Here is a 27,768-nt window from a genome sequence, read left to right as displayed (position 1 = left end):
CTCAGGAAAACCAAAGTTTGCCCAGGGGTTGTTATAAGACTTGCCCTTAAAACCAAAAAGAACAAAAATATGCAGCCTTTGGGTCTTTCTGACTCAGAAATTCAAATAAAATGAGTAGGCAATCTAACTTTGGAATGTAAGTCAAGAACTCCTGATTAAACCTCAAACAAACAAAAAAAAAACTGACAAAAACAAACTCACTTCCATCAAATCAATTCTAATTCATAGTTACCTTGTAAGACAGGGTAGAAATGCTTCCGTGGATTTCTGAGATGGTAATACTTTATGGGAGTAGAAAGTTTCCTCTTTTTTCCATGGAGCAGCTGCTGGTCTTGAACTGCTGACCTTGCAGTATGCAGCCCAATTGGTAACCACTATACCACCAGGGCTCTTCTGGTTAAACCCAGAGTGATAATTTTTACATACCCACAGCTGTAGGTTATTTGGATATTAAAAATTATTTTTATTCCTTTTCCTGTAATAGACTTTTAAATGCATATGAGTTACTCAGGGATTATGTGTAAATGGAGATTATAATTCAAAAGCTTGAGTGAGTACTGAGGTTTTCCATTGCTCATAAGATGATTTTAACAGTGCTGTCATGAAAAGGGATTCAAGAAATTCATGGAAAAATTTCATTATATATTTTTTTCTATTTTTTTCCCATAAACGTTCTGAAGCCTCTTTATACATTCAGATAGGGGTATAATTTGTACATTCAGATAATGGTAGAACTTGTAGCTACTTACTAAGAAAGTGGGAGAACATTTTCATCACCATCCATTATGAGAAATGTTAGTATCAGATATTGAGGGGAAATGATTTTTCAGCTGAGCAAAGATGTAAAATGGCGGTCTTCAGCCAGGTGGCCAATACACGTCAATTTTTGGCATTCATTTGGATTGGTAGTGCCTTGCTGGTATGTGTTGTTAACACCGTCTGAAGACACAGACCTTGTGGAGGCTCAGAAGGAAAGACTGTGGGAGCAAACAGCATTGGGAACAGTGGCAGCTTATATGCCAGTCTTCATCTCTGGTTTACATTGCTCAGTTAATTTACTTTACTTAAACTGGCATTTCTAAGAAGTGGAACAGGTCTGTGGCATTTGCTATTTACAGTACTTGTATTTTAGTTTAATAAATGTTGATCATGGAAGCAGCAGACTGGATTTAGATGGCCTCTGTGCATTGACCCTGAAGTGATGACACAAAGATATAAAGCGATTTCTGTCAATAGGAACTGTGGGAAACCATGTACAAATGTAATTAGCTAGAATGTTTCACTTCAGTTCTTTATCGAGATGCTGCTGCTGGCAGTGATCACTACCCCAAAATATAACAGAAGGCAAGACCAGTGTCTAAGGAACTTTGTATATTGCTGCTCACATCTGAAAATTGCTCCTTGGTTTCAGATTGCAGTCCATTTGTTGAATCTTGTCTCTGATGCGTTCAGAAAAACTGTCATCTTAACTTCTGCTCCATTAGGTCAGCTGATATGCTTCTTTATTTCTTGGAACTGTGCATTCTGTGGTACTCTGCTGCTCTGCTGTGCCATCACTAGGAAATTGCTAACACTGTCGGAGGCGTGACACCACAATACTGTCTATAAAATTTGTTTGCACTGTTTCAGTAGAAATTTATTATTTTTATAAAAATATCCTTGTAATTAGTTATAACAAGAGCAATTTTTATATATGTCAATATGTCTCCAAGGCTTCTAATGCTTGTTATCGGGCCGTCATTAGTACTTAATTACAATGATGCTTCAAATAATCAAGTTTTGAGGGACCAGCCCCAAACCCTACTATGTGGACAGTTGCCCCTCCTCCCAGAAGAATTTATTTCAGAGGACAGCACAAAAGCTGCAGCTCAGGGAAAGGGATACGTCTGATCAGAGCACACGGGAGCAAGTGAAGGGAGAAGAAGAGAGTGGAGTACATCCTGGTCCACCAAACCTTGATGACAATATTCCCTCTCAGAGCAGCAAATCCACAGAGAGGACCATATGGCTGGCCCCACTATGAGACACGACATCCCTTACTGACCCATAGCCCTACAGGGGACAACATTGGAAAGACAGCATGGGAATTGCGCCTGATCTGATCCTACCACACCGAGGCAAAACACTAAGGGTGAGCAACAGGAAAGCAAGGGAAACAGAGCAACGAAGTCCCCAGGGAATACCAAAAATAGACTTTGGGGCCAGGGCTTGGCACTCCATCAGACTTGACCAGAAAACACTCCTAAAGTCCACCAAACAGTCCTTGAACTAACTTCAAGCTTTTCTTTTTTGTTGTTATTGTGTTTTGTCATTGGCTTTTTGTTTTTCTTTTGCTTTCTTTTGTTGCTTGGTATTGCTCTGTCTTTTTTTTGTGCATGTTATTATCTCTGCAGATCTGTCTAAATAAAATATGCTGGATGAATAATCTGGAGAAGAAAACAATGGGACTGACAGTTCCCAGGGGACCCGGGAGAGGGGAAGGTGGGGGCAGGGTAGGAAGTGGTGTTAACAAACCCAGGGATAAGGGAACAACAAGTGATCCAAATCGGTGGTGAGGAGGGTATAGGAGGCCTGGTAGCGTGTAATCAAGAATAATGTAACCTAGAGGAATTACTGTAACCCAAATGAAGGCTGAGCATGATAGTGGGACAAGAGTAAAGTCAAAGGAAATAGAGGAAAGAGCTAGGAGGCAAAGGGCATTTATAGAGGTCCAAATAAAGATGTGTCCATATGTAAATATATATATGTATATACATGAGGATGGGGAAATGGATTTATGAGTATATATGTATAGGTTTAGTATTAAAGTAGTAGATAGACATTGGGCCTACACTCAAATACTCCCTCAATGCAAGAATACTTTGTTATATTAAACTGGAATTCCATGATGTTTACCTTCCCGACATGATCCCTGAAGACAAAGCGGGTGCATAAGCAAATGTGAAGAAAGATGTTGGAGCCTGGCTATCAAAAGATATAGCATCTAGGGTTTTAAAGACTTGAAGGGAAAAAGTGGGCATCTAACAAAGAAGCATCAAAGCTCACATGGAAGAAGCACAACAGTCTGTGTGACCACGAGGTTCCAAAGGGATCAGTTATCAGACATAAAACAAAAAATCATATCATTGTGTGCTCACCTCCACAATATGCTGAAGACAAATGGGTACATAAGCAAATGTTGTGAAGAAAGCTGATGGTGCCTGGCTTTCAAAAGATATAGCATCTGGGGTCTAAAAGGCTGGAAGGCAAATGTGACCATCTAGCTCAGAAGCAACAAAGCCCACATGGAAGAAGCACACCAGCCTGTGTGACCACTAGGTGTCAAAGGGATGAGATAACAGGTATCAAAGAACAAAAAAATCATACATTTTGAATGAGGGGGACCCAAAGCTCATCTATAGGCAACTGGGCATCCCCTTATGGAAGGGTCGTGGGAGGAGACGAGCCAGCCAGGGTGCAGTGTAGCAACGATGAAACACAACTTTTCTCCAGTTCCTAAATGTTTCCCCCCTCGCCCGCCCCACTATCATGATCCCAATTCTACCTTACAAATCTGGTTAGACCAGAGGATCTACACTGGTACAGATAGAAACTGGAAACAGGGAATCCAAGACAGATGATCCCTTCAGGACCAGTGGTGTGAGTGGCAATACTGGGAGGGTGAAGGGAGGGTGGGGTAGAAAGGGGGAACAAATTATAAGGATTCACGTATAACCTCCTCCCTGGGGACAGACAACAGAAGAGTGGGTGAAGGGAGATGTCAGACAGTGTACTATACAACAAAATAATTTCTAAATCAACAGTTCATGAGGGAGAGGAGAGCATGAGGAGGGGCAAAAATGAGCTGATGCCAGGGGCTTAAGTGGAGAGCAGATGTTTTGAGAATGTTGAGGGTAACAAATGTTCAAGTGTGCTTTATACAATTGATTAATGTATGCATTGTGATAAGAGTTGTATGAGCCCCCAATAAAATGATTCAAAAAAAGTTAAAAAAGAAAAATAATGGCTATGAATGAAAAAAATTAAGTTTCATTTTTACTCACAAACATACTCTCTTGTTTTCATTGCTACCATTGTTTTATAGTTGCTAATTGTGTCAACTTTTCAGTTATTTTAGCTAAAACATTGTAGTAACTGTAGTCCATTCTGACTCATAATGACCAACAGAACAAATAAGAGCCTGGTCTTCATTCATCTTGACAATTGTTTTGTTTGAGTCCATTGTGGTACTACTCTGCCAACACACCTTGACAGTCATCCTCTTTTTTATTGACACTCTATGTTACATAGCATGATGTCCTTTTCCAGGGACTTGCCTGTCCTCACATGTCCAAATTATGTGAGAGGAAGTTTTGCCATTCTTCTAAGGAGTGTTCAGGCTATACTTCTTCCAAGACAGACTGGTTTGTCTTCTTGCAAGCCAATGGTACTTTCAATGTTCTTTGCAAGCAACAGAATTCAAATGCGTTGATTCTTCTTCAATCTTCCTTATTCATTGTCTAACTTTCACATTTGACTGAAAATATCATGGCTTGAGTCAATTGCCCCTTATGAAAATGATGACATCTTTGCTCTTCAATACTTTAAAGAGGTCTTGTGTAGTAGAATTTCCCAATGCCTAAAATAGGCCGTTTGATTTCTTGACTGCTGCTTCCATGAGAATTGACTTTGGGTCTAAGCAAAATGAAATCCTTGTCAACTTTGATATTTTTTCCAGTTATCATGTTATGATTTATTTGTTGGACCAATGTGAGGTGTTTGTTTTTCATTACATTGTGGTATATGTGAACCTATATTGTTAACTTTTTTGAGAATGAAGTAGTAATTGAAGAATAAAATATTCCTAAACCCACTGCCACTGAGTTGATTTCGACTCAGAGTGATACTTTAGGATAGACAGAGCAGGAGGGTTCCATAGGGCTGGTGGGGCTGTAAACATTTCCAGAACTAGACTGCTCTGTTGTCCTCCCTCAGACTGCCTGGAAGACTCAACCTTACTGATCTGATAGTAGTTTGATGCTTAACCCACTGTTCCCCCAGGGACTGTTGAAAATTAACAGAAGAAAATTTGTATTCTATTTGTAATAATGCTAATAATATTATATTGTAGAAAGACTTTCCAAAACCCTTTTGTTGTCAATACTCATAATCTAAGAAATATTTAAGCAATAGATAGGTAGTGTTAATCACATATTATCTCCTGATTAAAATTAATGATAAACATTACTTAGAAATCATATGGTCTACTACCAGAGGACGTCATGAGTTACTGTACTGGTTGATAGCAGCCCTATTAATGACCTTGGTGTATAGGGCTTCCTGGTAGTTTCAGCATAGAGATCATGTTGGCATGTTTCCCAAAAGGTTATGCTCTGGTATAGCTTCTGTGAGTACAAGAGACTGCCCAATTCATCTGCGATGAGCCTTCATTGCATGTTCTTTGGGAAAGTACTCAGGAGGGACCAATCCCTGGAGAAGGCTGTTATGCTTGGGATAGCTGAGCATCAGTGAAAAAGTAGAAACCCAACAAAAGCTGCAACAGTGGGCTTAAATCCATAAGTAATTGTGACATGGTGCTGGCACCTAAAACCAACTTAGTACCAGGGAACTGATTCGTACTATACAAACTTATAGGTGTTAGCAATTTTTCTTCTGGAAATGTTATGTGGGCTAAAGTAGGAGTGGGAGCCTGTGCTGGTACGAGTATCTGTTGTACTGTGGGTGGTCTCTGGACTAGGCCAGAAAGAGGAACCAGAGATAGCAGTCTAGGCACAGCAGACAAGAAAACTAGGGTTTGCTTCTTCAGTGACCCATCGATGTCAAGCACACAGAAACGATAAAAATCAATCTGAGGAGAAGACTTGGTGACAGAAGAGAGAGCAATTTAATGAAAAAGAATAGAGAGAGCTTTGGAAGTAGAGTTTTGAGATGTCCTCTGAAGGAATAGTAGGCATATTGAGGAAAGGTAGGGTTGGGGAGGGCTCAAGTGAGCTTGTTATTAAAAATGAAAACACAATAAAACAAAAAGCAACAACAAAAAGCAAATAACCCTCCTAAAACCCTAAAACTTGATTTTAAACCAGAATGTGGTTTATTATGCTGCAGTGAAAAAAATGCTTTATATGGGACCTGAGATTAACTGAAAGATACAGTTGTGCGGGCATTTCCTTAAGAATAGCATCACCTGAGAGATTCAATTACAGAAGAGAAAGTTTCTCAATAAAAGTAGAAACCAGAGTGAAGAATTTTCTCATTCAGGCAATTTTTGATGAATTACCCTTTTCTGTGTGAACACTATTACTGTCTATAGCAATAACTTTTTTACATACACAGTTCCATCAGATTGTACATCATTCTCTGACTCTTCCAAAGGCCAAGGGATCAATATGTGTATAAACACAGAGTGGTCTTTTGTAAGAACTTAAGAGTGGTTTGTCTGAAACCTTGGGACCAGACATTGCTGTACACTTGCAGAGGGACTCAGCTGGTTTGATCTGATGGATGCTGTGACATGTTCCTGATATCATTCACCTTTTACTCTGACTGCTGGGAAGCTTATACCTGGAAATCCGATGGTGCACAAGGCACCTTCACCTTTATTGTATTCCTACCACTTCTCTCTTCCAAGTTTTGCATATTTGAAATGGACATAGAGTAATTGGGAATAGTCTGTGTGCTTCTGCATGTTTTGCTAGTTAGATGAATATTTTTCTTCAATTACACTGCAACATAATACTAAAACTAAGTGTTGGAGATACTTAAAACAAGGACAGCTGTTTCTATTTGAGCTGGTTGGTCCCCTTCCTGACTTTTTTGTATTACTAAATTTTTGTCTTTGATGAATTTAATCTTTGGCCAGTTGCCTTCCTGCTTTCCCTTGTATTTCCCTCCCCCAGTGTCTTTAAATTGGGTTATTTTAGTGATTTTATTTAGCTTTGGTATAACAACACTTGAAAGGTTAGGTAACAAGTAGGTGAGAGGTCATTACCTAGAGTATTTTTTAAAATGGCACTTTAGTCTCATTACTATAGAAACATTAGGGTGCAGTTGAAAATTCACAGGGTTTCTACTTATTGATCTTGTTGCTAGGCACTATATAGTCAGTTCTAGCCTATAATGACTCTACACAACAGAACAATAATGTTTTTCAGTCTTCCCTATTTAATGTCCAACATTCATTTGCATGTGAGGCAATGGGTAATACCATGGCTTGAGTCAGGTGTACCTTAGCCCTCAAAGTAACATCCTTTTCAAAACTCTAAAGAGGTCTTGTGTAGTAGGTTTACCTAATGCAATGCATTTTTTATTATTATCTCTTGATACTACTTCCATGAGCCTTGTAGATCCAAGCAAGACAAAATTCTTGACAATTCCAATCTTTTCTCCATTTAGCAAGGTGTAGTGGTAACAGTTGTAAGGAGTTTGATATTTACATTGAATCATAATCCACACTGAAGGCTACAATCCTTGATCTTCTTCATCAACAAGTGCTTCAAGTCCTCCACAATTTTAGCAAGCAAAGTTCTGTCATCTGTATATTGCTAATTGTGAATAAGTCTTCCTCCCATCCTGATGCCACATTCTTCATAGAATCCTAACGTTCTGAGGATTTGTTCAGCATTCAGCTTGAACAAGTATGATGATAGGTTATAGTCCTGATGCACACCTTTCCGGTTTTTAAACCCTGAAGTATTCTCTTGTCCTGTTCACACAATTCCTTTTGATCCAGGTACAAGTTCCTCCTGGCACACTGAAGTGTTCTGTAATTCTCACTCTTCTCAAGGCATCATAGTTACTATGGTCCACACAGTAAATAACCTTTGCATAGTCAATTAAACACAAGTCAGCGTACCTTTGTAGGGTATTCAGCAATATTTTACTTGCATGTGCTATTAATGATATTGTTTTAGTCTGTGAAAATTCTGTTGGGTCACCTTTCTTTGGAATGGGAAGTTGACCAAGTTTACTGGCATAGACAAGTGAGTGATATCAGCATTTCATTAACTTGTTGAAATATTTAAATTGACATTTCTTCAATTTTTGGAGCCTTGTTTTTTACTAATTCAGTTCAGCTTGAACTTCTTCCTTTAGCACCATTGGTTCATGTTCACGTGCTGCCTCCTGAAATGGTGGAGTGTCAGCTAGTTCTTTTGGGCACAGTGGCTCTGTGTATTCTTTTGATGCTTCCTGCATCATTCGATATTTTGCTCATAGAATCTTTCAAGATTACAATTCGAAGCTTAATTTTTAAAAAATTCTTTCAGTTTAAGATATGCTGAGTATTTTCATCCTTTTGGATTTTCTAATGCTAAATCCTTGTACATTTCATTTTTGTATTTGGCTTTGTCTTCTTGACCTGCTCTTTGAAATAGTTTCTTCAGCTCTTTAATTTCATAATTTCTTACATTTGTTTTAGCTACTCTATGATTTAGTGAGAGATTCAGAATATTTTCTGACATCCACTTTGAACTTTCTATTCTTTCCTGTCTTGTTAGTGATACTTTGTGTTCTTCATTTTTTATTTTCTTGATGTCCTCCCATGGCTCATCAGTTCTTCTGTCATTAGCGTTCATTGCACCAAATCTGCTCTTGAAATTATCTTAAAATTCAGGTGGGATAGACCCAATGTTGTGGGTCTTGTGTACTTGCTTTAATTTAAATAAACTTTATCTTGAACATACATATGAGCAATTGATGGTGTGTTTTACAGTTAGCTCCTGGCCTGGATTTAGCTGCTGATATTGAGCTTCTCCTTCATTTCCTCCCACACTTGTAGTCAATTTTATTTATGTGCATTCCATCTGGAGAGGTTCATGTGGATAGCTGCCTTTTGCATTGTTGAAAACATATTTGCAGTGAGCAGTTGTTGGCTTTGCAAAGTTCTATCATGCGTCGTCAGCTTTGTGTCTAGGACCAAGTCCATATCCCAACTCCTGTTACTTCCTGTTTCCAACTTTTGCATTCCAATCACCAATAGTTATCAATGCCTCTTGATCACATGTTTCATCAATTTCTTACTGAAGACACGGGTACAGTTCTTCACAGTTTTTTTAAACACTAGCTTTCCTGGTTATTCCATACATTTGAATAATAATTTTGTTGATTGGATTTTACTTAAGGTGATAGATATAATCCTATCACAGGCAAGCATTGTATTTTTTGGATTGATTTCACAATGTCCTTTCTGATCAGGAATGCCACACAATTCCTCTTGATTATGTTATTTCCGGCATAGTAAATCATATGATTTCTGATTCAAAATGACCAATACCAGTCCATTTTCAGCTCACTAATACCTAGGATGTCTACCTTGAAGCACTCCATTTTATTTTTGTCTCCAAATTTTCCTAGATTCATACACCAAATTCTTGTGATAAGCAGACTTTTGTAGCTATTTCTTAAGTCATACCCCAGCAGCAAATGAAGATCAAGAAAGCTCCACTCTCACAGGGTTTAACTGACTGATAGCACCGTGGTTGACCCTACTCTGAGAAATGAGCTTCTCATCAATTACATTTTCGATGTCCTCCGAATGGAGGGACCTGTCTTTGAGCACTATCTTTGACAGTGTCCTGTTTCCATTCATAAGGCCATCGTATCTGATGATGTTTCAAAGCTATGTATATGGTTTTCAGTGACTCCTTCCTCCTAAATGAGGAGCCGAGTTCTTCTTTGTCAGTTCTTAGTCTGGAAGCTCTGCTGAAACCGATTCATTTGTGTGACCCTGCTGGCATTTGAAATATCAGTGACATAACTTCCAGCACCAGAGCAACACATCAGCCACCACAATATGACAAACTAACAATCTAAACTCTCTGATTCAGTGTTTCATTTTCAACATTGGTGACTATATCTGTGTCATCCAATCTCACAGGGTTGTGAGAATAAGTATGAATATGGTCCATATGAAAATAAAATTTAAGCTTCATAAAATGGTATATTTTTCTCATTCTTTGGTTCCATGGGAGTATAATTTATTATTAGTTATTAATATCTATTGCTTAGCCTATTTTAACATTGAGGGCAAATCATTCCTTTTTCTCTTTTTATGGCCATGCTTAGCAATCCATGCTTTTATAAATTTTACTCAAAATACTCTTGTTAGTAGTTGACTGATTTACAATTTTAACATCTGTCTAGATGATCTCAGAATATTTCCTTCCTATCAAAATTTGGTAAGGTATATGAGTAGTAATGAAAAAAAGCATTACTTTTCTGAAAATTTAAGTCTAATGATTAACTCCAATAGCTATTTCTAGTAACTGACTCTCAGAATGAGGGATATTTTACATGGAAAAGAGACTATTGATCATTAGGAATCTTATATTAGTAAGTAAAGATGTTACTAAGAAAAATGTAGAGAAAGTAGAAGTAGAGAAAGACTGAGTATGCTTTTCTTTTTCATACATCATAACTTGATGTTATCATAAACTAGTAACATGACCAGAGTACATGAGAAGTCTCAACATCCTAAGTTCTAAGGAACATTCTTGCTATATTTTATCTAGGACAGAATTATTAGTTCTTTTGGCAGCCCATAGTACTTTGAATATTTCTCTCCAATACCATAATTCAATTTCATTGGTTCTTCTTTGGGTATCATTATTAAATATCCAACTTTCTTTTTTTTTCTTTAAATCATTTTATTGGGGGGTCATACAACTCTTATCACAATCTATATATACATCCACGTATCAAGCACATTTGTACATTTGTTGCCATCATCATTCTCAAAACATTTGCTTTCTACTTGAGCCCTTGGTATCAGCTCCTCATTTAAAAAAATCATTTTATTAGGGGCTCATACAACTCCTATCACAATCCATATGGTATAATGCTGTTGAAAATACCCTGGTTTGGGTTAGGCACATCTTGACTCTCAATGCTTGATCCTTGTGCTTCAGCACAAGAGTTTCATGCAGCAAATCTGCCCAATTCTATGTGTCATTTGTTTTCTTGACTCTTGCTTCCATGAGCATTAACTCTGGATCCAAGCAAGATGAAATCTTTGACAATTTCAGTCTTTTCTATGTCTATCATGTTGTTTACCATTGATCTATTTTGGAGGTTTGGGTTTTCTTTACATAGAGTTGTAATCCATATATCCATATTGAAGGTTGTAATCCTTGATTTTCATAAGCAAGTGCTTCAAGTTCTCTTTAGTTTTATAGCAAACAAGATTGTATCATCTGAATATCTCAAGTTGTTAAATAAGCTCTCCTACAGATTCGATGCTGCATTCTTCATGTAGTTCAGCTTGTCAGTATACAGCTTGGATAAATGTGGCGAGGGATGCAGCCATGAGTCACACCTTATTTTATTAAAAAAAGCACAGTATTCCCTTTTTCTATTTGAATGACCACCACATAAAGATTCTGTATGAACACAATGAAATATTCTGGAATTCCATTTCTTCTCAATGCTATCCATAGCTTGTTATGTTCCATATAGTTTAATGCCTTCACATAATCACAAGTAAACATATTTCTGGTATTCTTTGCTTTCTGCCAAGATCCATCTAATTTTATTAATAACATTCCTATTCTGCATCCTCCTCCTTCATGAAAAGATAAAAAAGAAAGGATCAAATTAGATGTCAGAAAAGACACTGTACTTTGCTCTTAATTGTAGAGTAGCCAAAGCAAATGGAAGTAATGATAATGTCAAAGAGCTGAATAGAATATTTCAAAGGGCAGCTTGAGCAGACAAGTAAAATATTATTATAAAATATGTAAAAACCTAGAGTTAGAAAATAAAAAAGGAAAAAACATGCTTAGCATATCTAAACTGAAAGAAAAAACTTCAAACCTGGAGTTGCAATATTGAAAGTTCCTCTAGACAACATATTGAATGATGCTGGAAACTTTAAAAGAAGATGAAAGAATATACAGTCACTGTAACCAAAGAGCTAGTTGATATTCCACCACTTCAGTAGTTAGCCTATGAACAAGAACCAATGATCCTGAAGGAAGTTCAAGTTGCACAGAAAGAATTAGCCAAAAACAAGGCTCTAGAAATGATGGAATACCAATTAAGACATTTCAACAAGACATTTCAACAATATCCGTGACAGGAAATTTTGAAGGCAGCTACTTAGCCAACTGACTGGCAATGATTCATATTTGTACCCATTCCAAAGAAAGGGACTCCAACAGAATGCTCAAATTACAGACTGTATCATTGCTATCACATACAAATAAAAATTTGCAGTGCTTTGACAGGGAGCTGCTAGGGGTTCGGACTGGATTTAGAAGAGGACATGGAAAATGGGATATTTTTGCTGATATGAGATGGATGTTGACTGAAAGTAGAGAATACCAGAAAGAGGTATACTTGTGTTTATTAACTATTCATTTTGCTCATGAAGAAGCTGTATATGGATCAAGAGGCAACTGTGTGGACAGAAGAAAGGACTCTCATTCAGGAATGTGCACAGGACACACAGTTTAACAGTGAAGACAGAACTTATGGGACTGATTCCCAGTTTGTTAGATCTTAGCTATAAGACCTTGTCTCTGATTCCTGATCTATAAAATGGGAGATAATACTAGTTCCAGCCTCACCAGCAGGATGAGGATGAAATGGCAGACACCCAGAACAGCATCTGGCTTCTATAAACTACGATTTCTCATATTATTATAGAAAGCTCAAGTTCTTATAGACACTTTCAACTAACAGGAGAATGAATAACAGAGGCACTTTCTTATAACTTGCAGCAAAATGCAAAGTAGATTAATGTCATCTTTAATTTTCATAACCATAACTGTACATTAAAGTTCTTATTTTCACACCTTTTAAATGTGGCATAAGTAAGTCAGTACCACATAAAAATAATGTCAATCAGTCAACCAACAAACAATATAGTGTTACTGCTTTGTTGATTTCTTTTAATGTAAAGACATTTTAAAAATCATTGGAGGCTCAGACAACTCATCACAATCCATCCATCCATCCATTGTGTCAAGCACATTTGTGCATTTGCTGCCAACATCATTTTCAAAGCATTTTCTTTCTATTTGAGTCCTTGGTGTCAGCTCCTCTTTTTTCCTTCCCTCCCCCATTCTCCCACCCTCATGAACCCTTGATAATTTATAAATAATTATTATTTTCATATCATTTTTTCTGTGACTTTTCTCAGTATTTTTAACATATTTTTAAATTAAAAATCATTTTATTGGGGGCTTGTACAACTCTTATCACAATCCATCCATCCATCCATTGTGTCAAGCACATTTGTACATTTGTTACCATCATTATTCTCAAAACATGTTCTTTCTACTTGAGCCCTTATTTTTCCCCCTACCCCCCTACCCAGCCCCTTCCTCATGAACCCTTGATAATTTATAAGTTATTATTATTTTGTCATGTCTTACACTGCCTGATGTCTCCCTTCACCCACTTTTCTGTTGTCTGTCCCTTAGGGAGGGGGTTATATGTAGATCCTTGTAATTGGTTCCCCCTTTCCACTCCACCTTCCCTCCACCCTGAGGGGTTCATCTTGAAAATTTTATCTTCATTTGTAACTAGAATAACATGTAATTTTTATATGGCAATACTTTGGGAATTACTTTTAGAATTTTTTAGTTAGAATAATTTCCATTGATATTTTAATGTTTTCAAGCATTTATGAGATGCTGAATTATGATTATTGTTTTAGCTTAAAATTAGTTTTCCTTCTTTATCAAAGACATTTAACTTTAAAATTCCTACAATAAACTCATGCCATCAAGTCAATGCTCACCCATAGCAGCCCCTGTGGGCTTCTGAGTCTGTTTACGGGAGTAGAGAGCCCAGTCTTTCTCCTGAGGAGTTGCTGGTGGTTTTGAATTGCCAACCATGTGGATTGCAGCCCAACTTATAACCACTATGCCACCAGGTCTCTAAAGAAGGAAGTAACACAATAGTGAATAATTGACTTAATAGTTCAGGAAAATTAAGCAGGGCTTCAGATAAATTTTAAATCTTACTGTTACACTTTTTCTGTTCATTATCTTTTCATGGAAAAATTTATGTTTTCATTCTATTTTCCCCACAAACTTTCTGGAGCCCCTTTATATTTTGTATCATTTAATTAGTATTATAATACTCTGCATATCTTATGAGCCAAATGGAGTCCTTAGAATCTAGTTATAAATCACCAGAAAATAAATAGAAGATAGAAGTGAAGTTTTTCACGTATTTGCGCTGTAGTGAACAATAATTAAAAAAGAATAAATTAAAAGTTTTGTTTTAAAACATCTCTTGGGATATACAGGTTGTAATGGAAGGAAAATTTAAAAGCAAAATAGCTTGTGTTCTATAAAACGACTAACTTCCTGGCCTGACATATTAGATTCAATAAAGTATTTTAAGATGAAATCAATTTGAAATTTACTACTCTTCATATTTTTGAGATTGAAACTTGACGAGCTCTACAGAAGTCACCATAACTGAGTCATCTGAAGATGATTATGGATACGAAGAGGTAATTTGCTCATTTTAGATGTGGACTCTATAAATTCATTGCTGACATTCCTATAAATGTTCATTTTATTTTTTGAAGCATGCAAACATTTTTTGCCTCCTTAGAGTGCTAGTGTTTCAACTGAATTTAGATAATAATATCAGCTGGGTTAGGAGTGAGATATGATGCAATGATTTGAGCATTCAAATTGATTAATAAACCTGACTCTTTTGATATTTAGGGACCCATGCTCCAAACTGTCCTGTCCAGCAGACATTGCACTTCCTGTAGTCTGCTCTGGGAAGGGGTTTCCAGAGTCTCACTACTCAGCAGGAGACCAGGGCTCCACTGGGCTTGTGCTTCTGTGTGAGGTGGTTCCTGTTTCAAAGCACTCCCTTAATGGATTGTGCCTTGGGAGCCTGTCATTGCTTCTGAACCTCAAGGAGTCAAGTCACTCTTAGATGTCACAATTAGTGAGGAGACTGCAAAAGGGAGCCTTACAATTTGTGTGTTTGGTGGAGAATAAATAGTACAAAATACAGCACTTTTGCTTTGTTTGTTTGTTTCTTTTTTTTCTTCCCAGGGGAAGCCAGGCCCTAACACATCATCACGGGTCCGGTAGGCGCAATTGTACAGCGATAATAAGTAAAGATCATAGTAAAGTTATAGAGATCATGAGAGATAGAAGAGAAGTATTGAAATAATGGAGTCAGACACAACTCATGGTAGCATGCTCACCTCAGCCCCGGTTGGTGGTCCACGTGGAGGGAGAGAGAGTCTTTAATGCTAGCCCAGGCTTTTGTGTTCTCTATGTTCTCTGGGGACATGCAAGCCCCCTAATTACAGGTGAAGACATATGTCACAGGTTGTGCTATAGGTAATACAGTAATGGGAGGGGTGATCTAGGGGTATCCATGTAATAGGAAGAGGAGGTATTGGGGGTATACATGTAGATACAGGATGGCAGCCCAACCTTGGATGTCACAGAGCTGGTTTGGCTTATTCCCTGGCCCAACTGATAGAGACCATTAATCTATTGTCTGACGAGACAGCAGTCTGGCAGTGATTGCCTTCAGGGATGTCTGTAAACATCTGACCTCCCCCCACATTTTCTCACTTAAAATGATGGAAATTTATTCTACCATAATTATGGACATTATAAGAGAGCAGCAGGCTCAGAGAGAATATGTTCCATCTGTTTTTTTAAAATAAATAATTTTATTGGGGGTAAAATGTGAAATGGAGATAATATCACATGACGTTACTGTATGAGGTAATGCATGTAAAAGGTTTAGAATGGTCATTGGTTCATAGGAAGCATGCAATCTTCATTAACTACTATCAGTAACATTAGAGTTGATCAAGCAGTGGACTTTAGAGATTTACAGTTGCCAGAAATCATGAAAAAGGTAATGATGGAGTTAAAAACATTGGATATAGACTAAATGATGACATTCAGCACTTTTTTCTTCTGACAGAGGTGCAAGAATACATTTGCTATTAGATAAAAGCTATTGCCGATAAATTAATCTCACATTTATTAGAAATGAGTGATGTTTTCAGGGACAGCTGCCTGCTTGTTACTTACTAATTTTTCATAGATCTTAGAGTAATTTGGTGTCTTTGTATTTCTTTGTTCTTTTGCTTCCTCTTGTGAAGATTAACAGTTTTGAAGTAAAATCCAGTGATATTCCTATCTGTTCTTGGTTTTGATTTAGATACCAGATGATAATTTCAGCATTCCAGAAGGGGAAGAAGATCTGGCTCAAGCAATTGAGATGGTCCAAGAGCAGACTTCAGATGCTTTTCTTCTGGTGCGAGTGTTGAGCGTAACTAGTCTGTAGCTTGGGAGACGTGTCCACAGATTCTTACCTTTCTTACTGCCCGAAGCGTGCACCTCTGGTGCATTCAGATCCACATTTGTCATGGAGCCTTCATTGTGGGCAAGTGGTCAGATACACTTTTCTAGATTATAATTCTTCACACCATACCGACTCTTGCATGATTTTACAGTAAGTGATGTTTGCTCTCAGAACTCTGCTTGTTTAATCTCATTCACATTACTCCAAGGATTTTTTTTACCACTCATGTATTTGTCAAGTTTGCCAAAAAGGCATAATCAGCATGATACATATTTGTGAGTGTGTTCATGTGCTTGTGTGTGCGCCTGAGCACATACACACGTGTTTGCATGTGTGTATGTGTAATTCATTTTAAGGAATTGACTCTTGTGATTGTGAAGGCAAGCCGATTCATATCTATAGGTTTCTAGGATAGCATGCCTGGCTGAAAATTTAGTCAGAATTTGATATTGTAGCTGTGAGTCTGATATTTGTATGGCACGTGGAAAACTTAGCAAGAGTGGACACTGTAGTAGCAGATTTTCTTCTCAGAGAAACCTCCTTTTTTGCTCCTAAAGCTTTCTAATTGTGGAATTAAGTCAAGCCCCATTATAGAGGGTAATATACTTTATTTAAGGTAAATATAAATAAAACTGATTTAGTTAAGGTTAACACATCTACAAAAACCTTCACAGTATATTAGCATTTGACTAAATAACTGGCCTAATTAACTTAGCACTCAAAATTTACCATTACAAGTTGTGTATAGAATTTGGTATTTTATACATGTTCTACAATCTGTTTTGTGAACAGATGGAAGAAATGCCATTAGGGTGACAAACAATAACAAAAAAGTCTTCATGGAGTAAACTTAAAAAAAATCATTTTATTAGGGCCTTGTACAACTCTTATCACAATCCGTACATCCATCCATTGTGTCAAGCACATTTGTACATTTGTTGCCCTCATCATTCTCAAAACAGTTGCTTTCTACTTGAGCCCTTGGTACCAGCTTCTCAGTTTTTCCCCTCCATCTCCGCTCCCCCTCCCTCATGAACCCTTGATAATTTATAAATTATTATTATTTTTTCACATCTTACACTGTCTGATGTCTCCCTACACCCACGTTTTTGTCGTCCATCTCCCAGGGAGGAGGTTGTATGCAGTTCCCCCTTTCTACCCCACTTTCCCTGTACCCTCCCGGGATTGCCACTCACACCACTGGTCCTGAAGGGATCATCTGTCTTGGATTCCCTGCATAGAGTAATCTTTAAGCATGCTTTCACTAAACTTGTAGACATCCAAGGAAACAACTTAATACTCATGTCTCTTAGGGAATAGGAGACCTGGTGCTAAATTGGTTATGCATTGGGCAGCTAACTGCAAAACCAACAGCTTAAACCTGTCAGTTACTCTCCTGGAGAAAGATGAGGATTTCTAATCCAGGAAGGAGGTATTTATAGTCTCAGAAGCCCACAGGTAGTTCTACTGTGTCTTATCAGTCAGAATCAACTTGATGGTAGTGAGTTTAGTTGTTGTTTTAGGAATCTGTTTTTCTCTGAGCATGTATGTGGCTCCAAATTACAAACATCTCAAATAGGTGTCTTTATATGACCCAGTTTCTCATGGCAGTGATCTCGCCTGTATCTAAACGCCCACCCCTGCTCTGAAAGCCCAAAGGCTTCTTAGTTCACCTTGTGGTGCGAAGCACTGCTCCTCCTCTCTGAACACCTACAAGGTGGAGGGAATCAGTACTTTGACTTAGTCCTTCACATCCAAAGAGGAAAATGACACGTCTTGTTAATAAAGCACTTTCTATTTACTCCTGAGCCAGGGGACACAAGACACAGCTGGAATAGCTTCTGCCATTTATATCTGGCTGCTGAGCAGGAAACAGAGGTGATGTTCGAGTTAGTATCCAAAAGAAAAATAGTCGCAAAGTTTTCCTAGCGTTCTACAAGCCTTCCTCCAACTCCTATGATATTGCTGTTGTTTACAGAATTCCACCAATACACTAGTGTGTACATTTTTTGCTTATTATAGTGAGAAAGTGCATACTCTACAAAAATATTTAGAAATTTATTGAAAGCCTTGAGATGGGCTGAACTTGTGAGATTTCAAGATCTATGGAGGAAAGTGACTGCCCTGTCTGACCATGAGGAAGATAACGTTTTTGTACGATTAGAGAAGAAGCTAAAGATTATGACCTCATAAGGTGGCGTATCTAATAGTGGTGATTCAGCAGGGACAGGCAGGTAGCACATAATGACACAGTTGGTTAAAGGTACCTGCTCATTATTGTATTAAAGAATTGCTGCTCAAAAATGGCAGTACAGCTTTTCCCCCCCAGAAACTTGTAAGTAAAATTGCTTCCTAAATCATGTATGTGTCTGGTGGTCTATTGTAAGGATTATTCCATATTGTGTGCATTGAAACCCTCCACACATAAGCTATTCCAACACGAATCCCCTTGGCTACAGTAAAAAGACCTTTGGGAATAGATTGAGATATCATATACTAGCTGGACCTCAGAGAGAGAATGTCTTCTCTAAGGTACAGAGACAGGCAACAAAAAGAGAAAGGCCCTCCACGAGCTGGATTAACACAGTGACTGCCAACAGTGGGGTCGTGCACAGGAACCGTTGTGAGGATGGTTTGGATTGGGCAGTGTTGGTTCTGTTTTGCATAGGGTTGCTATGGTCAGAACTGATTCGATGGAACCTAACAAACAAACAAACAAAAAAAAGAGGCCTCTAGCTTAGAAAAAGCATCTATTGTTAGAAAAGACAGCTTGAATATTAAACATGATTCTAAGACTCATGGCAGAATGTTGAGGGTTTTTTTTAGGCTAGTTTATTTACACATACAAAGTTTCTGAGCTTTTGCTGACTGGATAAGGATGGGAGGTGTGGGACTTCTTTCTTTGTTATCTTGTTTCTGAACTCATGTTATTCAATGTGAAATGGTCAATCAAAAATGCATAACCGAGTAGAAATATATAAAATTAATAGCATTCCTATAAAATTGAAAACTCATTAAAGTAGACCATAATTTAGTTATGATAGCAAAACTATTTTTAAAATGCTTTATATCCTCGCACCTTCATTAAGAAAGAAGGAATATATTTCCCAATTATGGAACCTTTTTTTATACTAAGAAATAGGAAGGAAATTGTGATAGTCCTTATTAGTTATACACTTGTGTTCCCCAATTCAAAATAATATATGATGAATTTCATCCCATATTCTGCCCTATGTCAATCTTTCAATATTTTGAACACTTCCTCAGTCCATTTAGAAATCTAGTTATTTCTTTACAAAGTAACTGGCAACTCAGTATTGAGAAAAACTCTGAAGGAGGATTGCTTGTAGCCAGAATTGACTATATTCCTTTATAAACAGGCGCTCCAACTCATAGAACACAACGTTGTTCAATGAATTCAATGGCTATCATTCCTTCTAGGTAGCTACATAAGGAGATCTATTACATTTGTTTTTAAAGGAGGGGATTTGTTCCTATAATTGAGGTGTATACAGTAGTTTGTTAGATAGCGCAATAGGATGGTTTTTAGAAATAGGTTTAAAGTATAGTATTTTAAATGAGTTGCAACCGATTTTTATTTAAATTCTTATAATCTTCCCTCTTGCTTTATATCATTAATTTTAAAAGGTTTAAAATGATTTATGTATAGTTACATGCTTAACATAGTAAACATAAAAGTCTGTCGGTGTGTTCCATCACAAACAGCATTCTCTACTTTTCCATGTAGATTCTACAATTCGTACAATGGCCATACAGAACTCACAGACAATGCTCACGATTAGAGAGTTTATTAAGGAAGTTAACAGGTTGCTATATAGGTGAGAAATTCTCAGGATACAAATGTTCAGTGAAGATGTGTTCCAGAGTTCTTTCAGGGGCTATTAATATGCCAGGCCAGGAATCAAAGAACAAAAAAATCATATCATTGTGAATGAGGGGGAGTGCAGAGTGGGGACCCAAAGCCCACCTGTAAGCAACTGGACATATCCATACAGAAGGGTAGAGGTCAGGAGATAAGCCAGTCAGGGTGCAGGGTAGCAACAATGAAACATACAACTTTCCTCTAGTTCCTAAATACAACTTTCCTCTAGTTCCCCACCCACTATCATGATCCCAATTCTACCTTACAAATCTGGCTAGACCAGAGGATGCACACTCGTACAGATAGGTACTGGAAGCACAGAGAATCCAGGATGGATGATCCCATCAGAACCAGTGGTGAGAGTGGCCATACTGGGAGGGCAGAGGGAGGGTGGGGTGGAAAGGGGGAACTGATTACAGGGATCTACATTCAATCTCCTTCCTGGAGGACAGACAACAGAAAAGTGGGTGAAGGGAGACATTGGACTGTGTAAGATAAGGCAAAATAATAATTTATTATCAAGGGTTCATGAGGGAGTGGGTAGCTGGGAGGGAGGAGAAAAATGAGGAGCTAAAGCCAGGCGTTTAAGTGGAAAGCAAATGTTTTGAGAATGATGAGGGCAACAAATGTGCAAATGTGCTTTACACAATTGATGTATATATAGATTGTGATAAGAGTTGTATGTGAGCTCCTAATAAAATGATTTTTAAAAAGTTCAGAACATACCCCCCCAACCCTCCAAATAAAAAAAAAGACTCAACTAGAAAATATATAGCTTAAGCTCTGGAGGTCAGCGAAACCCAGCTTCCTGATTTAAATACCCAGAAACACCCTACCCCGGTAAACCTCAGCCAGAAGGTACTCAGCTCTATTTCCATGAGTCATTAAGCCCAACTTCCTTAAGGGTCCACAGGCTTCTACTCTACGAGCCAGCCTCCTACCCCAAAGCACTCAGCTTTACTTGCTTTGTGGGCTGGGATATCCACTACTCTGCCTTCTACTTTGGCTACTGATTCTGCTACTGCCGCCTCTCCTCTGATACTCTTCAGGGACTAAAACTGTCTTCTAAATCAAGCAGGCTCACTGTGCAAGATTTTGAGGTCCAAAGAACAAGCTCTACTCTGGGCTCATGCTGGTAGTAAGGTCCTTCGCTGATCCTACTTCTCATAGTGCTCATTGTAAACCCAGCAATATGACAATTCAATGCATCCTGTTCACAATTACAGGAAAAATCTATCAGTGCCTCCCCCGCCTTCTTTCCCAGACCATACAGGTAGTTTGCTGAGTGTTACAGAGACGCTGGCTATAAGTACCACATTTAAAGTACAGTTTAATCAGTTTTAAAACATCAACCTTATTTTATTTGGAATTTTCACGTCATCTCCTTAATTAAGATTAAGGCAAATGTACATAATTGGAAAATATGTAGGCAATGTTTGGAGTCAGTCCTTTTCTTTAATTAAAGTTACTCAACTCAGAGCAAGGATCCCACAGGAATAGAGAACTGTAGACCGATATCACTAATGAGCACAAATGCAAAATTCCTTAACAAAATATTGGCCAACAGCATTCAAAGGTATATAAAACATAACATCCACCATGATTAGGTAGGATTTATCCCAAGCATGCAGGGATAGTTTAACATCTGAAAATCCATCATTATATACCATATTGATAAAAAGTATAAGAAGCAGACAATAATATTGATAGACACAGAAAAAGAATTTGACAACATCCAACACCCATTCCTAATTAAGACATGCATGAGGATAGAAATAAAAGGAAAATTCCTCAAGCTACTATAAGCTATCTATGAAATCCAACAGCCAACATCAAAGTCAATGGCAAAAAGAAGAAAACAATCCCACTGAAAAAGGGAACCAGACATGGATGTCCCTTGTTCCTACTTCTATTCAATATCATACTTGATGTCTTAGCTAACAACATAAGACAGCAGAAGGACATTAAAGCTATCCAACCAGGAGAGGAGGAGGTGAAATTATCACTAATTGCAAGGCGACATGATCCTGTGCAGTGGAATTCCCCAAATCTCCACAATGGGAATATTGACAGCTATAGAGGGCTATGACAGAGTGGTAGGATACAAGATCAACAAAAGAAGCCTATCAGTTTGCTATATACATCGGACAAGACCATGGAAGAGGAGACCAAGAAGGCAGTACCCTTCACAATTGAAATACCTAGGAATATATTTAAACAAAAAATCTAAATACTTAAATAAGGAAAACAACAAGACCCTACTATAGGAAACCAAAAGTGACATCCACAAATGGAAGGACATCCCATGCTCATGGATTGGAAGACTCAACATAGTAAACATGTCAATCTTACCCAAATCACCTTATAAGTTTAACACTATTCTTATAAGTTTAAGCACCTTATAAGTTTAACCAATAACCTTCTTCAATGAATTGGAAAAACTGACCACCAATTTCATATGGAGAGGGAAGAAGCCCAGAATTAGCAGAGAACTCAAGAAGAAGGACAAAGTCCTAAAGGACTTGCTTTACCTGATTTTAACACCTGCTACACAGCCACAGTGGTTAATACAGCATGGCACTGGCATAACGACAGACACGTAGACCAATGGAAAAGAACAAAAAACCCAGAAGTAAATCCACCAGCATATAGATAACTGGTCTTCAGTAAGGGCCCCCAAAGCATCAAGTGGTAGGTGGATGTCCTCTTTAACAAGTGGTGCTGGACACAATGGATATCCACATGTAGAAAAATGAAAAAATATGTTTACCTCACTCCACAAGAACAAACTCAAAGTGGATCAGAGACCTAGAAGTAAAACCCCAAACCATCAGGATCATCAATGAAGGAATCAGGACTAACCTAAGCTCTTTGACCCAGGGAATCCATAGGCTCACTGCAATAGGGAGGGTATACACACAGGTGAACTGGAAATTGACAAATGGGATTTAATAAGAATAAAACACTGGTGCATGTTGAAAACTTCACCAAGAGGGTAACAAGGCAACCCCCAGACTGAGAGAAGATTTTTAGTAATGACACATCAAAAGGACTTATTACTAAAATCTACAATACCTTCTTGGCCTGCAAAAAGAGGAAAACTGTTAACCTCCCGAGGAAGTGGGCAAAATAACTGTAAAGACATTTCACTAGGGAGTAGACCCATATGGCCAATAAACTTTCTCATGAAAGTGTTCCTGATCGTTAACCATAAGAGAAATGTAAACTAAAACAACCATGAGATACTGTGATAGGTAGGTTTATTGTGCCAACATGGCCAATGAACACGTGAAATTGGTTGTAGGACGAAGAGATATAGCTCAGCAAACCTTGCGCCCCTCTCTCTTGCTCTTTGATCATTGGACAAGTGTGTGGCTGCCTTGCTTGCTCTGTGACTCCATTTGCAAGCTACACTATCTGTGGGATACCTACCCATGGACTGTGTTGCTGAAACTTGAGTTTCCTTCAAGACCTCCTTCGCCATGATACTGGAGAGTACATCTCTTGAGCTGAGGACTGTCGGACCCTGTCATCTGGCTTACTCTTGGTGACCTGCTTGCTATTTGATGCCTGTGGCTGGATAGCCTGAACTGCTCCATGGAGGACTACCCCGTTGCCCTCAAGACTTGAAGGACTGCTGGTGCATTAGCTGTCTCATGGAAGTGAGTTGCACTGAGCTACTTATACTGCTTTATAGATTAGTTAACTGTTTATTTCCTAGGTTATCTATCTATCCATATAAATATGTACAAAATTCTTAGTGTCCTGGTTTTGTTTCTCTAGAGAACCCCGTCTAACACAGATGCCATCTAACACCCTTGAGGTTAGCCCAACTCAGAAAATCAGAGAGCCACAAATGTTGGAGGAATTCTCCTCTACTGCTGGGGTGGTCTTATAGATATGTATAGCCGCTGTGGAAAGCAATCTGGTGATATTTAAAGGAAATGGAAATCATTCTACCCTTTGACCCAACTATCCCTCTGTTGGGCGTATACCCAGAATAGGTAAGAAATAAAACACGACCAGTCATCTGCACCCCAATGTTTATTGAACCGCAATTTATAATAGCCAATATGGAAACAAATTAAATTTCCACCGATAGACAAGTGGATTAGTAAACTCTGGCATATATACACAGTGGAGCACTATGCAGCACTAAAAAGAATGGACGATCACATGAAACACATTGTTTCATAGGAAGAGTTGGAGGAAATTATGCTAAACAAGATCAGCCAATCACAAAAGGACTAGTATAACATGAGTGCCCTAGGTGAGTATAATCAGCACAGTAGGTATAGAAGAAAAGACACATCTCAAAATATACTAGTGGAGGCACCCAGGCAGTTGGGTGAAGGTCAGACCAAACCCAAGGATGTACTTGCAAATCCAACATAAAGGAGGAGAAAGGCGGAGAAAGAGGAGGGAGAAAAGGGGGTGGGATGAGATGATGGCATGGGGGGATCAGGACACTAACCCACCCAGGGGGAGAGTACTGGTTATGTCTCCACAGAATTGGGCATGGGCATACAGACCCCACCATGGCGCACCGAACCACAGGGCAACGTAGCCACATGGAGAACTGCATGAAAAGGTTGGGCTCCAGGGCCGGCTCCCCCCAGAGCCAGTCTGACCCCTGCCCAGACGTATTCGCACCAGAGAACAACCTTAAACTCTAAGGTGGGGGAAGGAGACGGCTTACCCTGCCCACACAGAAGCAAACCAAGAAGGAAAAAGAGAAAGGGACAGTCAAATGAGACTTCATATTGGCACGCCAAGCCCAGAGGATGATGTCCCTCTGTGGAGGTGCTAAGGCACAGAGTGGACTGTAGGACCACCAACAGCTCAAGACACGTTGACCCCTAACTGGAGCATACTGCGACAGAAGACAATAATGGGCATCCATGGTGGGGAGATAATGTGGCCTGAATCCCCTACAGCGGGATAAACCAAGAAGGGAGCATAACATCAGAAATTGGAGCAAAACCAATCCACCAAGCCCCTAAAAAGCCACCAAAATAGACTTTGGGCTAGGAGGGGCAGCCCCCGGAACTTCCCTAGGACAAGTGGGGAGAAATTCATAAAGGCTAGCTGACAGACATGGAATTATGTATGTTTTATTCCCTCTTTTTTTCAACCTTTTTTCCCCCTTATTGTTTAGGCATTGCTGGTTTCCTTACATATATAAGTCAGATATGGGAAGCAAGCTTGAGGAGAAAGCAACATGGCCAACAGCCCCTGAGGGCCTTGGGGGGAGAAGGTGATGGGGGTAGTGGAGTAGTGAGCAACAGCACCATAGACAGGAGAACAGCTCGGGAATACAAACCAACATCATGGAGGTGCATATTAGAGCAACACAAATCTCACTGAGAGGAATTACTAAGATGGTACCCGTCTCTTAAAAGATATCGCGTCTGGGGTCTTAAAGGCTTGACGTTAAACAAGCCACCATCCAACAGTGAAGCAACAAGCCCACATGGAAGAAGCACGCAAGTCAGTGTCATCAGGGCCATGTAGCAGGCATCAGAAGATTCACAACAAGCAAACAAATGAAAACGTGTAGATGAGTATGAGGGGGAGTTGGAGTGGAGACACAGCGTATCTGTAGACAATGGAAAATCCCCCCACAGTCACACAGACAGGATGAGTGAGTCAGGGTGCAGTAGAGCACCAATGAATTATATCTCTGGTTCCTTGAGGCTTCCTCACCCCACCCCACCCCTGCCCTATCATGACCCCAGTGCTGCTTCCCACTTGACTGAATCGGAGCATGTACATCAGTATAGGCAAGAGATAAAACTCACCACACATGAAACCCAGGGACAGGAATGGGAATAGCGATATCAAAAGGGCATGGGGAAGTGGGGGAGAGGTCGGGAGGAGGGGGGTATCAATCACCATGAATAACCCATAACCACACACCCTTCTTCAGGGGGAAGAACAACAGAAACCAGAGGGAAAGGGAGACAGCGATTGGTGTGAGGTAGGAAAATACTAATAATCTATAATCTATCAAGGGGCCATGAGGGTGGTGGGTGAGGGTGGGGGTGGGGTGGGGGAGGGAAAAAAGAGCTGAATCCAAGAGCTCAATAGAAAGTAAATGTCTAGAAAAGAATGATGGCAATATATATACTTATACATCTGATAGAATTGATGTAAGACTTTTAAGAGCCCCCAATAAAATTCTCTTAAAAAAAGTTACTTAACTCTGCCATATAGTGCAAAAACAATTGTAGACCATATATAAGCGGATGGCCATGGAAGCTGCATTATTCCAGCACACTTTGTTCACAGAAACAATTGGCTTTTCCCTAGTCTAGCTAATAAACTTTTTTCACTCACCCATGAATTTGGATGATAAGGTGTCTCCATTATACAATGTTTTTCCTATAGTGTTTTAAAAATTGTTGTAAAATAAATATCAAGCCTCTTGTAGTTCTTCATATAAAGATAGTAATTAAGAAAAGTCACAAGGCTCACATTTGGTTTTGTTTTTGATTTTTTACATGGAATTGAATGGGCCATTTGGCTCCATCATTACCATCAAACAATCCAATCATATTCTTACCTCAGGAAATTTGCAGCACTTGATGCAAATAACTGGAACATGACTCAAACAGCACTTCATTTAGATTTGTGCATGTATATTACTTTATCTGCGAGGTCTTCTTTCACCACCTTGTGCATTTTAAAGACCCAGCTCTGCACACTGGTCTGTCCTGTTGTCTTCCATCCTCAGCCTTATTTTTCCTCATACGTTTTAGTACTGTCTGCCATAATACAAATGCTTTCATTATTTTCTGTCTCCACCCACTTGATGATAAGTTTTGTCAGGAAAAGTTTGGCTTCTTTTTGGCCTTTATCTCCAGTGACTAACATAGACCCTTCCAGGTAGCACTCAACAAACATTTTTTTTTTAATAATGAATGACTCAAGTTTTCATACATTATAATGAAATAATGGCAGATTTAAATTTCAGGATCAGAAAGAAGTTATCCCTCTGAAGCAAACAGAACCAGAAGTAATAGAAGACTTTGTCTGCAATTTCCTGATTAAAATGGGAATGAGTCGAACACTTGATTGCTTTCAAACAGAATGGTAAATAATTTTTGTGGATAAATGGTATTTTTACAGAAATGCTGACATTATCTAATATGCACATTTTAGCTATTTTGAAGGACTTTGAAGTGATTCCATTTATGAGACATATGGAAACTTTTCTGATCCCTGTCCTTCAAACAACATCAAATTACAGCCATGCGTATAATACGCCCCTCACCCAACCATGCACATATAGAATAAATATGCTTACAAATAAGTCTTTATTAAGTAGCTCTTTCAAATATTCAAGTTTGGACGATTTTCAAAATCTGGAAATTTAGTACATACAGCAGAAAGATAGGAAATATTTTCATATCTTCTGCACAATTATTAAGAATATTGTTTCTTGCATTAGACTAACAATGCTGCTTTGCCTGCTTGTTTTACTCTAGGGAAATGACTTGTATTTATTAATGGGTTTTCTATGAATACTCTTTCATTTAGAAGTATAAATGCACTTTTAAAATTCACCCAAATGCAAG

General features: G+C 38.6%; 1 protein-coding gene across 2 annotated transcripts in view; it reads left to right on the top strand.

The window, feature by feature from the left end:
• Positions 1–27,768, top strand: part of SPAG16 (sperm associated antigen 16) — a 1,005,436-nt gene that overhangs the window by 5,551 nt on the left and 972,117 nt on the right. The window contains exons 2-5 of one of the 2 annotated variants that reach the window (XM_075529251.1): positions 14,418–14,464; positions 16,162–16,257; positions 26,118–26,168; positions 27,165–27,283. In XM_075529251.1, the coding sequence (XP_075385366.1) occupies positions 14,418–14,464; positions 16,162–16,257; positions 26,118–26,168; positions 27,165–27,283 (313 nt within the window). The remainder of the gene's footprint in view (positions 1–14,417; positions 14,465–16,161; positions 16,258–26,117; positions 26,169–27,164; positions 27,284–27,768) is intronic. The other variant, XM_075529250.1, reaches the window with a different exon arrangement.

Source organism: Tenrec ecaudatus, chromosome 13, assembly GCF_050624435.1.
Source record: "Tenrec ecaudatus isolate mTenEca1 chromosome 13, mTenEca1.hap1, whole genome shotgun sequence".
NCBI classification, from domain to species: domain Eukaryota; kingdom Metazoa; phylum Chordata; class Mammalia; order Afrosoricida; family Tenrecidae; genus Tenrec; species Tenrec ecaudatus.
This window is presented reverse-complemented; position numbering and strand designations above follow the sequence as displayed.